The 15,037-nt window shown below is 40.7% G+C and overlaps 1 protein-coding gene across 1 annotated transcript in view; it reads left to right on the plus strand.

Moving 5' to 3' along the window:
- Positions 1 to 14,380, plus strand: part of SIAH2 (siah E3 ubiquitin protein ligase 2) — a 38,732-nt gene extending 24,352 nt beyond the window's left edge. Inside the window, exon 2 of the mRNA XM_077290762.1 lies at positions 11,989 to 14,380. Coding sequence (XP_077146877.1) covers positions 11,989 to 12,546 — 558 coding nt within the window. The 3' untranslated portion in view covers positions 12,547 to 14,380. The remainder of the gene's footprint in view (positions 1 to 11,988) is intronic.
- The last annotated feature ends 657 nt before the right edge of the window (positions 14,381 to 15,037 follow it).

The raw sequence follows: 15,037 nt of genomic DNA on the forward strand, positions 1-15,037 counted from the left end.
ACCCCTCAAGGTGCTCAAAACCACATTCAAGAAGTTTATTAACCCTTTATGTGCTTCACAGGAACTGAAACCATGTGGAAGGAAAACATAAACATTTAACTTTTTTTGCAAACATTTTACTTCAGAACCATTTTTTTTTTATTTTCACAAGTGTAAAAACAGAAATTTAACCATAAATTTTGTTGTGCAATTTCTCCTGAATACGCCGATACCCCATATGTGGGGGTAAACCACTGTTTGGGTGCACCGCAGAGCTTGGAAGAGAAGGAGCACCGTTTGACTTTTTCAATGCAGAATTGGCTGGAATTGAGATCGGACGCCATGTCACGTTTAGAGAGCTCCTGATGTGCCTAAACAGTGGAAACCCCCCACAAGTGACACCATTTTGGAAACTAGACCCCTTAAGGAACTTATCTAGATGTGTGGTGAGCACTTTAAACCCCCAAGTACTTCACAGAAGTCTATAACGTAGAGCTGTGAAAATAAAAAATCTCATTTTTTCTACAAAAATGATCTTTTTGCCCCCAAATTTTAATTTTGACAAGGGTAACAGGACAAATTAGACCACAAAAGTTGTTGTGCAATTTCTCCTGAGTACGTCGATACCCAATATGTGGGGGGTAAACCACTGTTGGGAGCACCGCAGAGCTTGGAAGAGAAGAAGTGCAGTTTTACTTTTTCAATGTAGAATTGGATGGAATTGAGATCGGACACAATGTCACGTTTGGAGAGCCTCTGATGTGCCTAAACAGAAACCCCCAAAAGTGACACCATTTTGGAAACTAGACCCCTTAAGGAACTTATCTAGATGTGTGGTGAGCACTTTAAACCCCCAAGTGCTTCACAGAAATTTATAAAGTAGAGCCGTGAAAATAAAAAATCCTTTTTTTTTTTTTTTTTCTTTTCCTCAAAAATGATTTTTTTAGCCTGCAATTTTTTATTTTCTCAAGGGTAACAGGAGACATTGGACCCCAAAGTCTGTTGACCAGTTTGTCCTGAGTACGCTGATACCCCATATGTGGGGGGGGGGGGCACTGTTTGGGCACCCATCGGGGCTTGGAAGGGAAGGAGCGCTGCTTGGAATGCAGACTTTGATGGGATGGTCTGCGGGCGTCATGTTGCATTTGCAGAGCTCCTGATGTACCTAAACAGTAGAAACCCCCAACAAGTGACCCCATTTTGGAAGCTAGACCCCCAAAAGAGCTTATCTAGATGTGTGGTGAGCACTATGAACCCCCCAACTGCTTCACAGAAGTTTATAATGTAGAGCCATGAAAATAAAAAAAATCATATTTTTTCCACAAAAATTATCTTCTCATCCCCAAATTTTTACTTTCACAAGGGTAACGAGAAATTGGACCCCAAAATTTATTGTGCAATTTATGCTGAGTAGGCTGATACCCCATATGTTGGGGTAGACCACTGTTTAGGCGCATGGCAGAGCTCGGAAGGGAAGGAGCGCCGTTTTGGAATGCAGACTTTGATAGAATGGTCTGCGGGTGTTATGTTGCGTTTGCAGAGCCCCTGATCTACCTAAAGAGTAGAAACCCCCCACAGGTGACCCCATTTTGGAAACTAGAACCCCCCCCCCAAGGAACTTATCTAGATGTGTGGTGAGAACTTTGAATGCCCAAGTGCTTCACAGAAGTTTATAATGCAGAGTCGTGAAAAAATATTTTTTTTTCCACAAAAAAGATTTTTTTAGCCCCCCAAGTTTTTATTTTCACAAAGGTAACAGGAGAAATTGGACTCCAAAAGTTGTTGTCCAATTTATTCCGAGTACGCTGATGCCCCATATGTGGGGGTAAACCACTGTTTGGGTGCACGGCAGAGCTCAGAAGGGAGGGAGCACCATTTGACTTTTTGAGCACAAAATTGGCTGTTGTGTTTGGAGACCCCCTGATGTACCTAAACAGTTTTAACTCCAACCCTAACCCCAACACACCCCTAACCCTAATCCCAACCCGATCCATAATCCTAATCACAACCCTAACGATAATCACAGCCCTAAACACAAAACAACCCTAATCTCAAGCCTGACCATAACCCTAATCAATCTCAACCCTAACCTCAAACCTAACCCTAATCCCAACCCTAACCTTAACCCTAATCCAAAAACCTAACCCTAATCCCAAACGGAACCCTAACTTTAGTCCCAACCCTAACCCTAAATTTAGCCCTAACCCTAAGTTTAGCCCCAACTCCTCTAGCTGCCGGCCGGCAGATCATGGCATGCGCACTGCGCATGCGCTCGCCATTTTCTTACCGGATTAGGAAGCCGGCGGGCAGCAGGGGACGCAGGAGGACCCAGGGACACCGATAAGTATAACAGGGTCCCCAAATCCCCATATTTCTGTCCTCTGATGTGCGATCACATCAGAGGACAGAGAATGACACACCGCTTTTTTTTTTTTTTTTGCGGTCGCCGGTAAACAGTTAATTACCTGCGAACGCAAAACAGGGGTCTGTAAAAACTGACCCCGATCATGTTCTTCGGGGTCTCGGCTACCCCCGGCAGCCGAGACTCCAAAGATCTTCCGAGTGCCGGCCGGCAGGCGCCCGCTATTTTTTGGCCGGAACAAGATGGCGGCGCCCATCGGGAGTCACGAGGAGCACCAGGGGAGACAGGTGAGGATCGGGGAACCAATTTCTCTGTCCTCTAATGTGCGATCACATTGGAGGACAGAGAAATTAAATGGGAAATCGTGTTTTGTTTTGTTTTGTTTTTTTTTTTTTTTGCGACCGCCGGTAAACTGTTAATTACCGGCGATCGCAACCCGGGGATCGGTAAAAAAAACCCCGAATCATGTTCTCTGGGGTCTCGGCTACCCCTGGTAACCGAGACCCCAGAGAAAATCCGACTCTGGGGGGGCGCTATTCACTTTTTCCACAGTGCCGTTAATTAACGGCGCTGTGGTTTAAGTACCCTTAACTGCCGCAGTTAAAAGGAGTATCGACGGTCGTTAAGGGGTTAAAGGGCACGTTTCCTACCTAAAATACTAAAATAGTTATTGAAGGTGAACTCTTCGTCCACCTCTATTGAGGTCTGATATTAACTATTAATGTTGATCTCGACTAACATGCAATTTCAGCACTCCCACCTATGGCTCACTATCCCTAATGCCTTGTGAGTAAGAGGTTAGACAATACTCAGCCGTGTGATCTTCATGTTGTCCAGAAGAGAGAGAGACAAAAGAACACCTCTTGTATTTATATGTCCAGCTAAAAAGGTGTCCAGGTGTGGGGGATTTGGCAATCCGTCGCAATGCGTCGCTAATGCAAGTCAATGGAGAAAAAAACGCATCCTGCAAGCACCTTTGCAGGATGCGTTTTTTTCTCCAAAACAACGCATTGCGACGGAGGCCAAACGACGCTAGTGTGAAAGTAGCCTGACTCCGACTCCTCAATTTCCATGACTCTGACTCCACGACTCCCTCATACATGGCTCATGTTTTAGTAACATCAGACTTTTAATTATTATTATGATACAATAATCAAGCCATTTAGATAGCACATTAAATATATTTATTGGAATACAACTTTAGAACAAATACTTTCATATTTACAATTTATTATACACTCTGCAGTAAGTGTAAAAAAAAAAAAAAAAAAGTTTTCAACAAAAATGTACTGAATAGCATTTGTGCAGTCTATGAATTTGTTCTGAGAAATAGTATCGCCCCCATCAGATCCTCCTTCATAGATGACCTCAAATCTGACCTAATTATTTTAAGGCTAGAGAACAACCTCTCTACACTAAATTGGGTTGGCAGCAAAGCAGTAACCACATGGGCAATGTCTCTTAACAATTTCAGGGTATAAAAGAATTGCCTCGTGCACAGTCAGTTTTGATGAACGATTGAACTCTTATACTTTGAGAGCAAGTGGAAAAACATTGCTGAAATATGGTCAATCTGTTTTCTATGGGAGTGGAATCTTTTTCCCTGCAGCAGCGCTTTGCCTGCTCCATGTCGTTCAAATACTTGTCGAAATCAAACTCCTCATCTGATGAGGATGAAGGAATGGCAGCAGCAGCATTGACAGGACCCGAGTCCTCTTGCTCTTGGCCGTCCTGTAGCTCATCCTAACTGCTACCTCAATCAAAGCTTCTTTTCCTTTAGTAAGCTGTTGATTATCCAGCAATATACGATGACTCTGGTCCACATAAACAGCTGCTAGAAGAATTTTTTTCTTATAGCAGTGTCTGTTTCATTGAAGCAGCAATGTCATCTGAGTCTTTTTAAGATCTTCCTTTTGGTTAAGGGCTTCTTCAATTACTAATATTCTAATACGTTCTCTTTCAAGAGAAACTCCAAGTTTGTGGGCCATTTCTCTATTAAAAGCTCGTCATGCAAATAATTATAATGGTACACAGTCCTTCACAACAAGCTCGATGAGCTGTCTTTCAAACACATCTTCTGTCATTGTTACAGTAACTGTCACTTACAAAATATCTTGTAACTGATGTTGGAGATTCTTTCCTCCTCCTTTGCCTGGCAGGAAGTGCTGGTTTCTTGCTGCTGCTGTGATCTTTTTCAATCACCGCTTTGTAAATTTCTGGGTGTCAGCATTGTAAATGTCTTCTTAGATTGGAAGCTCTTGAAGGAGCATTTTTATCACTGCCTGAGTATGCACTGATTTTGTCATCACAGCATTTGTTTTCATCTGGGTCACTTATACACTGATACACAAAATGTTTTTTTTATCTTGAGTCACTGTGAAATGCTCAAATACAGCTGACTTGATAAGATGCTTCTTAGCCATTTTGCAATTATGTAAATTCACTCTTAAAATATTTTTGATATATATATATATATATATATATATATATATATATATATATATATATAGTAATTCTTGCAAGATTACTGAATCGTGCACTGTATAATTTAGGATACTAATAAAACACTTTGCATAAATCAATAGGACAGATGAGAAGTATAAAGTTTGTAAAATATGTTAGATGGCTTTAGGCTGAACTTTCAATGTCAGGCTTGTCTCAGTGTACAGCTCACTAAATGCTTCACATCATATTTTTTCACAATCTATGAAGAGGGGAGGAGGGAGGGAGCATGTTTGTGTTGAATCATATTGCAGAACACACACACAAATGTATACAGTTAAGTCCATATATATTTGGACAGAGACAACATCTTTCTAATTTTGGTTGTAGACATTACCACAATGAATTTTAAACAAAACTGTTCAGATGCATTGAAGTTCAGACTTTCAGCTTTCATTTGAGGGTGTCCACATTAAAATTGGATGAAGGGTTTAGGAGTTTCAGCTCCTTAACATGTGCCACCCTGTTTTTAAAGGGACCAAAAGTAATTGGACTCATCGATCCTGCTTCTGTATTTCTGAATTTGGGATGTTAGAAAACATTTTTTTCCCCCTTTTATATTCTATGTATAGTGTATATGTCATCAGAGGAGCTAATTTCTCCAAACATGAGCTAAGAGGAAAAACAAACTAAAACATCAAGCATACAGAGACAACATATCCTGGACTATTGATTTATGCAGCTTATTGAAAGTTTAGATATGCTTTAGGAAGTAATTACCTTCTTTAATCCTGCTTTCCTGTTCACTCCTGAAGTTCTGAGATGAATGTAGGCTTTCCTTCCCTGTTTGTTTATTTTTTCCCCTTATCTGTAGAGGAGGAGCTTCACTACTTATCATGAACATAAACTGCAGCACAGATTCATATCTGCTAAAAGTCTAGACCTTAGATCAGGAATAGGACAGACATTTATAGGACATTTCATAACTTTCCCAAATTCTTATAAAAAAATATTCCCCACAAACTGCATTGAACTACTGTACCCAATTTATTATATATTTTCGAAGTCGGTCCATTTTATTCCGACTCCACGAAAATGGACTCCGACTCCACAGCCCTGGTTTTTTCTGGACATACTGTACTTCATATTAGTGGTAAAATTTCTTCAATATGACTTTTGTTTATGAATAAAACAGAAATTTGGCAAAAATGTTGCAATTTTCAAACTTAATTTTTGTACCCTTAAATTAGAGAGTAGTGTCACACAATAGTCCATAAATAACTTTTCCCACATGTCATTTACATCAGCACAATTTTGGAAACATGATTTTTTTTGTTTTTTTTGTTAGGACGTTAAAAGGGTTAAAAGTTGACCAGCGATTTCTAATTTTTTCCAACAAAATTTACAAAACTATTTGCTTTAGGGACCACCTCACTTTTGAAGTGAGTTTTGCAGGTCAATATAACAGAAAATACCCAAAATTGACATTATTATAAAATCTGCACCCCTCAAGGTGTGCAAAACCTTATTCAAGAAGTTTATTAACTCTTCAGGTGTTTCACGAGAACTATAGCAATGTGGAAGGAAAAAATGAACACTTTTTTTTTTTTTTTTTTTTTTTTTTAATTATTTTTAGCTATCTGGGGGGGGGGGGTTGATTTACTTTTTTTTTTTTTTTTTTTTTTATCACTGTGATAGGGAAATCCGGGCCACTGGTGGGTAGGCATGACAACCGGAGGTCCCCTAAAGACCTCTTTGGTTATCACTGCCGGCTTGCTGTGAGCACCACCCGGTAGTTGGCGCTCATAGCAAATGAGGAATTCTGCTACATAGAGGCGATCTGATCATCGCCTGTATGTAGCAGAGCCGATTTAATTATGACCGCTTCTAGGCCCATGGAGACTATTGAAGCATGCTAAGAGTTTAATATATTTATACACATTTGCTATCGCTGTGTTCAGAATCGCCCAATCAATTAAAAAAAAACCTGATCACTAAACGGCATAGCGAGAAAAAAGTCAAAGCGCCAGAAATACATTTTTTGGGTCGCAATGATTTTACATTAAAATATTGGGCGATCAAAAGATCGTATCTCCACCAAAATGGTATGAATTAAAAAGGTCAACTGGGCACACAAAAGATAAGCCCACACCTAACCCGAGATCACGAAAAATGGAGACGCTACGGGTATCGGAAAATGATGCAATTTTTTTTTTTTCTTATATAACAAACTTTGGATTTTATTTTCACCACTTAAATAAAACAGATCCTAGACATGTTTGGTGTTTATGAACTCGTAATGACCTGGAGAATCATAATGGCAGGTCAGTTTTAGCATTTGATGAACATGGTTAAAAAAAAATCCCAAACATTTATGGAATTTCACTTTTTTTTGCAATTGCACCGCACTTGGAATTTTTTCCCCTTTTTGAGTGCACGGTATGGTATAACTAATGGTGTCGTTCAAAAGTACAACTTGTCCCCCAAAAAACAAGCCCTTACATGGTCATATTGATGGAAAAATAAAAAAGTTATGGCTCTGGGAAGAAGGGGAGAGAAAAACAAACACAAAAATGAAAATGGGCTGCGGCGCGAAGGGGTTAAAGTGAACCAGTCAGCGGGATTTTGCGAAGTAAACTACAGGCATTGTCAGTTTGGCATTGTTACACTGATTAAAATACCTGGAGTGAAGAAATGTGTTAGAAATTTTCAGTTAATGAGATGCCCGTGCTCCAGGTCGGGATTGTAGGCAGAGTCTTATCTTCGTACTCTAAGCCAGAGAAACCAAGGAAAGACCAGCCCACAGGCCGCCCCGAAGCACAAACATTTCTTTGTCGTAGAGGCAAAAAGACACTGCTTGTGCTTCGGAGCAGCCTGTGGGCAGATCTCTTCCTGGCCTAAAGCAATGTCTGTAGTTTACTTGGTTTACTTGGCAAAATCCTGCTGACAGGTTCACTTTAAGAGTATAAAATGAGAGAGCCTACCACGGCGCTAGTACTTCGATGTTCATGCGTTTTTGTAACAGCCAGATTCATGAGCAGCAGTTGGCATATCTCAACTAGTATGTAGTGCTCAGCTTGACCCCTTAGTGACAGACAAATTTTAAAAATCTGACCAGTGTCACTTTATAGGATAATAACTCTGGAACGCTTCAACAAATTCCAGTGATTTTGAGATTGTTTTTTCGTGACACATTATACTTTATGATAATGGTAAATTTAGGTTATGTTTTGTGTTAAATTAAAGGGATAATCATTCAAAGTTTGAAAATTGCTAATTTTTCTTTTACATTTGTCAAATTTCTGATTTTTTTTATATTTAAAAAAATCAGAAATTTGACAAATGTAAAAGAAAAATTAGCAATTTTCAAACTTTGAATGATTATCCCTTTAATTCAGATAGTCATATCATAGCAGAACATTAATAAATATTTCTCACATGTCTGCTTTACATCAACACCATTTGTCAAATGTTTTTATTTTGTTAGCATTTTAGGAGGTTTACAAATGTAGCAGTAATTTTTCATTTTTTCATGGAAATTTACTAAAATTATTTTAGGGACCTATCCATGTTTGAAGTGACTTTGGGGGTCCTATATATTGGAAAACCCTAAAAGTGATACCGTCTTGAAAACAGCACCCGTCGACATATTAAAGGGAACCTGTCACCCCATTTTTTCAGTATGAGATAAAAATACCGTTAAATAGGGCCTGAGCTGTGCTTTACAATAGTGTATTTTTTGTGCCCTGATTCCCCACCTATGCTGCCGAAATACCTTACAAAAGTCGCCGTTTTCGCCTGTCAATCACGCTGGTCTGGTCGCCGCCGATAAACCGGTGAATAGCACAGATCGCGCTCTTTTTCTGCCGCTGCGCAGTGCATTCGGCTGTTGCACATGCGCAAACCACTACGCCGAGGTGGGGGAGAAACAGCGATTTCACCACGCCCATTTGACCAGACCAGCGTGATTGACAGGCGAAAACGGCGACTTTTGTAAGGTATTTCGGCAGCATAGGTGGGGAATCAGGGGACAAAAAATACACTATTGTAAAGCACAGCTCAGGCCCTATTTAACAGTACTTTTATCTCATACTGAAAAAACGGGGTGACAGGTTCCCTTTAAAATTTGCCATCACGTAGTTTATTAACCCTTCAGGTGATTTTCAGGAATTAATGCAAAGTGACATGACAGAATTAAAAAGTGTATTTTTACCACCTAAAAGTCACTGACTTTTGAACAGGTCACTGTAGGCGGCAGACTCTAAGGCCGTTATTTGGTCGTGAATTACCATGCCAAACATCAGGACCATACAATCATGATCTCAGGGTGCCGATGGGGATAAAGAGGGAGAAGCCACACTCTTTTAAACATTTATAATGATGTAGTCACTATTGACAGCAGCATCTAAGGGGTTAAACAGATATGTACGGTGCAAACACGGATCGTGGCTGATGCAGCAAGTTGTCAGCTATAGTGTACCGCCGACAGCTGCTGGATTGTCACCTGTATGGGAATGCTAGTCTCTTATATCTCAGGTCAATTAAGACATATTGACGGTCATTAAGGGGTTAAAACAATTGTAGAACATTGCTGACAAGGAAATAAAGAAAGCAGTACTCACCAAGTTGATGAAAATGGGGTCCTTTATTCCACCCTCCCTGCATCCCTCTGAACCTCCCACATACCCTGTCCATATCCTGAAATAGGGAACAAAGTACCCTATTTTCATTGACTTGGAGAGTGATACTTTATTAATTCACTTTAAGAATATGACTTTGGTTTTTCCACATTGGGTGGATGCATTATTTTCATGGATGAATTATCTCAAAAACTAGAACCAATTCGGCAAAAGTAATGGGTTTCTTTAATTTGGCATTCTCAAAATGCCCTAAATCCATTCCAAAAATCTTGGCATCTGAAAAATTAAATATTTTTGTAGACATGTTATTAATATACAGATTAACACCAAGATAAAGTTTTACTTGTACATTCTGTGAATTTTTTTATTCAAAATCGTTCATTATGCATCCAGTTTTGCATAGCTGAATTGGCGGTCATATTCTTATTTGCTAAAAATACATTTCCCAGCAGGATGTGCTTCTCCTGCATGCTGCAGACCCCCTCCTACCCCTTTTCCTTGTCCCCTGATAAGTCCTACATCTGAATTCACATTACTCAAATTTAAGTGTAGAAAACACCTTGAGCTCCTAAGTAGAGATGGCCAAACCCAAACAGTAAAGTTTAGGGTCCTTACCGAACACCTACTGTTCGAGCACAGACCTCAAACACTGACATCTCCAGGAAGTCGGTGTAACTGTTTGGATTCAGCACCCTGAATTCCCAGTGTTTCTCTCGTTATCATGCATGTGCATGACAGAACGAGAAGCACCTGAGGCTCTGATCAGTGGTAAGATTACCACTGGTCAGAGTGCTGTGGTTCTCACGCTGTCAGATAAGTGTGAGCCAGCAGCTGTGATCAGAGGTAAAAAGTTTACCTCTATTCACAGAGGCGTTGGCTGAAGGGAGTATTCATCAGCTGGCATCTGCACAATAAATTGAAAAACCTGGCATGGGTTCCCCTGTTTTTTTGATAACCAGCCAGGCAAAACTGACAGATGTGGGCTGCAACCCTCAGCTGTCAGCTTTACCATGGCTGGTTATCAAGAATAGAGGAGTCTCCAGACGTTTTGTCTTTGTTTTTTAATTATTTACATAAAAAAAACAAACACAGGGCTGTGGATTCGGTAAGGAAAACCTCCTACTCTGACTCCGACTCCACAGCACTGGGCACTACTGAGCATGTACATAAAGTGCAACCAGGGCTGTGAAGTCGGAGCCCATTTTGGTGGAGTCTGTGTCATTCAAATTGAGGAGTCGTAGGTTTGGCATACCGACTCCACAGCCCTGAGTGCAACATAAATTAATCTCACCTAAAAGCTGAGATCCTCAGATCAGGAACAGAACAGACCTTTATAGGACATTTTATAACTTTCCCAAATTATTGTGGAAACATTTACAGCACATCCTGCACTGAACTACTGAACCCATTTTAGGAGTCGATCCATTTTATACTGACAGACTCCACGACTCCGACTCCACAGCCCTGAAAAAAATGACGTGGGTTTCCCACCCATTTTTCACAACTTGCAGAGCTAAAGCAAACAGCTGGGGAATGTTATTCTCAGGCTGGTAAGGGGCTGTGGATATTGCCCCACTTTCCCCACATCCTAATAGCAGCCTGCAGCTGCCTCAGAAAAGGTGCATCCAGTTCTGGTTCTTTTCCTATCTATTCCCACTTGCCCTGTTGTAGTGGCAAGTGAGGTATTATTTTGAATAATGGCACCTTTGCATTGTCAGGTGACATCAAACCCGTAGGTTAGCAATGAATAGGCGTCTGTAAGACTCCTCTCCATTACTAATCCTATAGTTGTATTGTAAATAATCACATAACTAGAATAAAGTCCCTTATTTTGAAATAAAGACACACAATTTTTACTTTTTTCTTTAAAAATAACAAGCATAGTTATTCTAACCTTATGCCCATTCCATAGAAGCCCTCATCCCCCTGTAAAAAATAAATAAATAAGTAGACAGCAATAATACTTGGCTAATGCCCATGAAGCCCTGGTCTCCTGTTAAAAAATAATTAAAGAATTAAAAAATAAGCATATCCCTCACCTGTCCAACGTTTGGTCCTATGCCGTAATCCATGTCTGCAATAAATGTTTTCAGCTGGACGGTGCCAAGATGGGACCAACCAGACTGAAAACCATTGGAGAATGAGCTGCTGTGAGCCGCAGTGACTGGTGGTGATGTTATTAAGGTTACCGCTGGTCACTGAGGCTGTGTTCCCAGCCGGGCAAATTAATTTCGGTGACTTCATTGAGATCAATGCTCGCTCCGTGAGGAAAAAGTCACTGCAGCGCTGAGCTCAGTGAGTGAACTCGGTGAGTTCACCCTTGGGGATTGTATTACAAGTTTAATTTTTACAGATGTGGATAACAGGGAAATAAAACACTGAATATTTGAAACTACTGTAGATGGTGGCTGTGCACTTGGTTCAGTATTTGCATGTTCATATCATTGTCGTCATCAGTTTTATGTTCCTTGTTTGGGAAGCTGTGAGCCCACTAGTCATACATTGATCCTTTTTATGTGGCCATCAATGCTTTATTTAATACTGTACTGCTTTATTCTTTTCTAGTATTCTTCTACCGGATGCTCTCTGTCTCTACATCACACAGAAAAACCTGAACATGAGGACATCTGTGAATATCGCCCCTACTCCTGCCCCTGCCCTGGAGCTTCGTGCAAATGGCAAGGTTCACTGGAAGCGGTTATGCCCCACCTTACCCATGCTCACAAGAGCATTACCACACTTCAAGGAGAAGACATAGTCTTCCTTGCTACCGACATTAACTTGCCAGGAGCTGTTGACTGGGTCATGATGCAGTTCTGTTTCAGCCACCACTTCATGTTGGTTCTGGAGAAACAAGAGAAGTATGAAGGACACCAACAGTTCTTTGCCATCGTCCTCTTGATAGGGACACGAAAACAGGCTGAAAACTTTGCCTACAGACTTGAGCTGAATGGAAACCGTAGGCGTCTAACCTGGGAAGCCACACCGAGATCCATCCACGATGGAGTTGCGGCAGCCATCATGAACAGTGATTGTTTAGTTTTTGACACAGCTATTGCACATCTTTTTGCTGATAATGGGAACCTGGGCATCAACGTGACCATATCTACTTGTTGTCCGTGATCTTAGTTTTTTTGTGTTCTTTGTAATGAAGGTAGATATTTATGTGGCTCATTTGGAAGTGCTGTCCACATTTTATATTTTAATAAAGTGAACTCACTTTTTTCCAATTATCATTGCCAACCTTTTCTAGAGACTGGATGTAGTTGAATTTTATGAAAAAGTCTGATTACCCGAAAAGTTTTATTTTTTTCCTTTAAATTTTTTCCCAAATAAAATGACTTTCCTTTTTAACCCCTTCCTGCCGCGGCCCGTTTTCGTTTTTCGCTCCCCTCCTTCCCAGAGCCATAACTTTTTTTATTTTTCCGTCAATATGGTCATGTGAGGGCTTATTTTTTGCGGGACGAGTTGTTCTTTTGAACGACACCATTGGTTTTACCATGTCTTGTACTAGAAAACGGGAAAAAAATTCCAACTGCGGTGAAATAGCAAAAAAAAGTGCAATCCAACATTTGTTTTTTGATTGGCTTTTTTGCTAGCTTCACTAAATGCTAAAACTGACCTGCCATTATGATTCTCCAGGTCATTACAAGTTCATAGACACCAAACATGTCTAGGTTATTTTTTATCTAAGTGGTGAAAAAAAAAATTCCACATTTTCTAAAAAAAAAAAAAAAAAGTGCGCCATTTTCCGATACCCGTAGCGTCTCATTTTTCGTGATCTGGAGTCGGGTGAGGGCTTATTTTTTGCGTGCCGAGCTGACATTTTTAATGATACCGCTTTTGTGCAGATACGTTTTTTTGATCGCCTGTTATTGCGTTTTAATACAATGTCGCGGCGACCAAAAAAACTTAATTCTGGCTTTTCGAATTTTTTTCTCACTGCGCTGTTTAGCGATCAGGTTAATCCTTTTTTTTTTTTTTTTTTTTTTTTTTTTTAGTGATCGGGCGATTCTGAACGCGGCGATACCAAATATGTGTAGGTTTGATTTTTTTATTTATTTTTTTTTTATTTCATTTTGGATGGGGCAAAAGGGGGGTGATTTAATCTTTTATTTATTTATTTTTTTTCTTTCATATTTTTAAAAACCTTTTTTTTTTTTTTTTTACTTTTGCCATGCTTCAATAGCCTCCATGGGAGGTTAGAAGCTGGCATAGCCTGATCGGCTCTGCTACATAGCAGCGATCATCAGATCGCTGCTATGAGCGCCGACCACAGGGGGGCGTTCGCAGCAGGCCGGCATCAGTAACCATAGAGGTCTAAAGGACCTCTATGGTTACCATTCTGATGCATCGCCGACCCCCGATCATGTGACGGGGGTCGGCGATGCGCTCATCTCCGGCTGCGCGGCCGGAAGCGCCGGTTAAATGCTGTCAGCGTTTGACAGCGGCATTTAACAGGTTAATAGCGGCGGTTGAATCGCGATTTCACCTGCCGCTATTGCGCTCACATGTCAGCTGTACAAAACAGCTGACATGTCGCGACTTTGATGTGGGCTCACCGCCGGAGCCCACATCAAAGGGGGAGACACGACATGCGCAGTAATAGTACGGGGCATGTCTGGAAGGGGTTAATTGATGAGAAGAGATTTGTCAGAAAAAAAAATTACAGGACGAGAAATCTCAGCCTCACTGCATGGCGTTTACGTGTCATAAAAAGGGTCATGTTTTGTATGTGCAAATGAACCGCGTTCAGCAGAGCATTGCTGTGTAATGTTTTGTGGGCGATGTATTGACCAAATTTTCTATGTGCCAGAGTCCAATTTGTTTATTTCATGTCTTTATATTAAAGCACACACTTTGCAATGTTTCATCCAGGAATGTCAACCTAGTTTGCCTTCAGTTTTGTTGAGTTGTATATTTGACCATCTCCAATAAAATGAAGTTTAGAAGTTTATTTGGATGAATACTTTAATAATCGGATCAGATTCTGTGGGCATTTTGCTGTCTGAGTTGACTGGAGTATCTGCATTATAACTATAAACTTAAAGGGAACCTATCATGTAAAATTTGTACTAACCTGCAGGTATGGGGTTAATTATGCAGATTAATAGCATTCTGAGGTGCTCAGCTCCCAAACTGAGAGCCCCACTGCCGGGAGGAAATTAATTTATTCCTTATGGCAGCCTCCGGCTATGTGCACACGTTGCTGATTTTGCTACGGATCCGCTGCAGATTTGACGCTGCGGATCTGCAGCTGTTTTCCATGCGGTTTACAGTACCATGTAAACGTATGGAAAACAAAATCCGCAGTGCACATGCTGCGGAAAAAAACGAGCGGAAACGCAGCGGTGTTTTTTCCGCAGCATGTCAATTCTTTGTGCGGATTCCGCAGCGGTTTACACCTGCTCCATAATAGGAATCCGCAGGTGTAAAACCACAGGTGGAATCCGCACAAAAACCATGGTAAATCTGCGGGTAATCTGCAGTGCGGTTTACCTGCGGATTTTGCAAAAAGTGCTGAAAAATTCGCACACCAATCCGCAACGTGTGCACATAGCCTCAGGCTTTCAGTCATAGAAGTGGGTCTTCAGTCACCTCTCTCGGTGCATAG

This window comes from Ranitomeya variabilis, chromosome 2, assembly GCF_051348905.1.
Source record: "Ranitomeya variabilis isolate aRanVar5 chromosome 2, aRanVar5.hap1, whole genome shotgun sequence".
Taxonomy (NCBI): Eukaryota; Metazoa; Chordata; class Amphibia; order Anura; family Dendrobatidae; genus Ranitomeya; species Ranitomeya variabilis.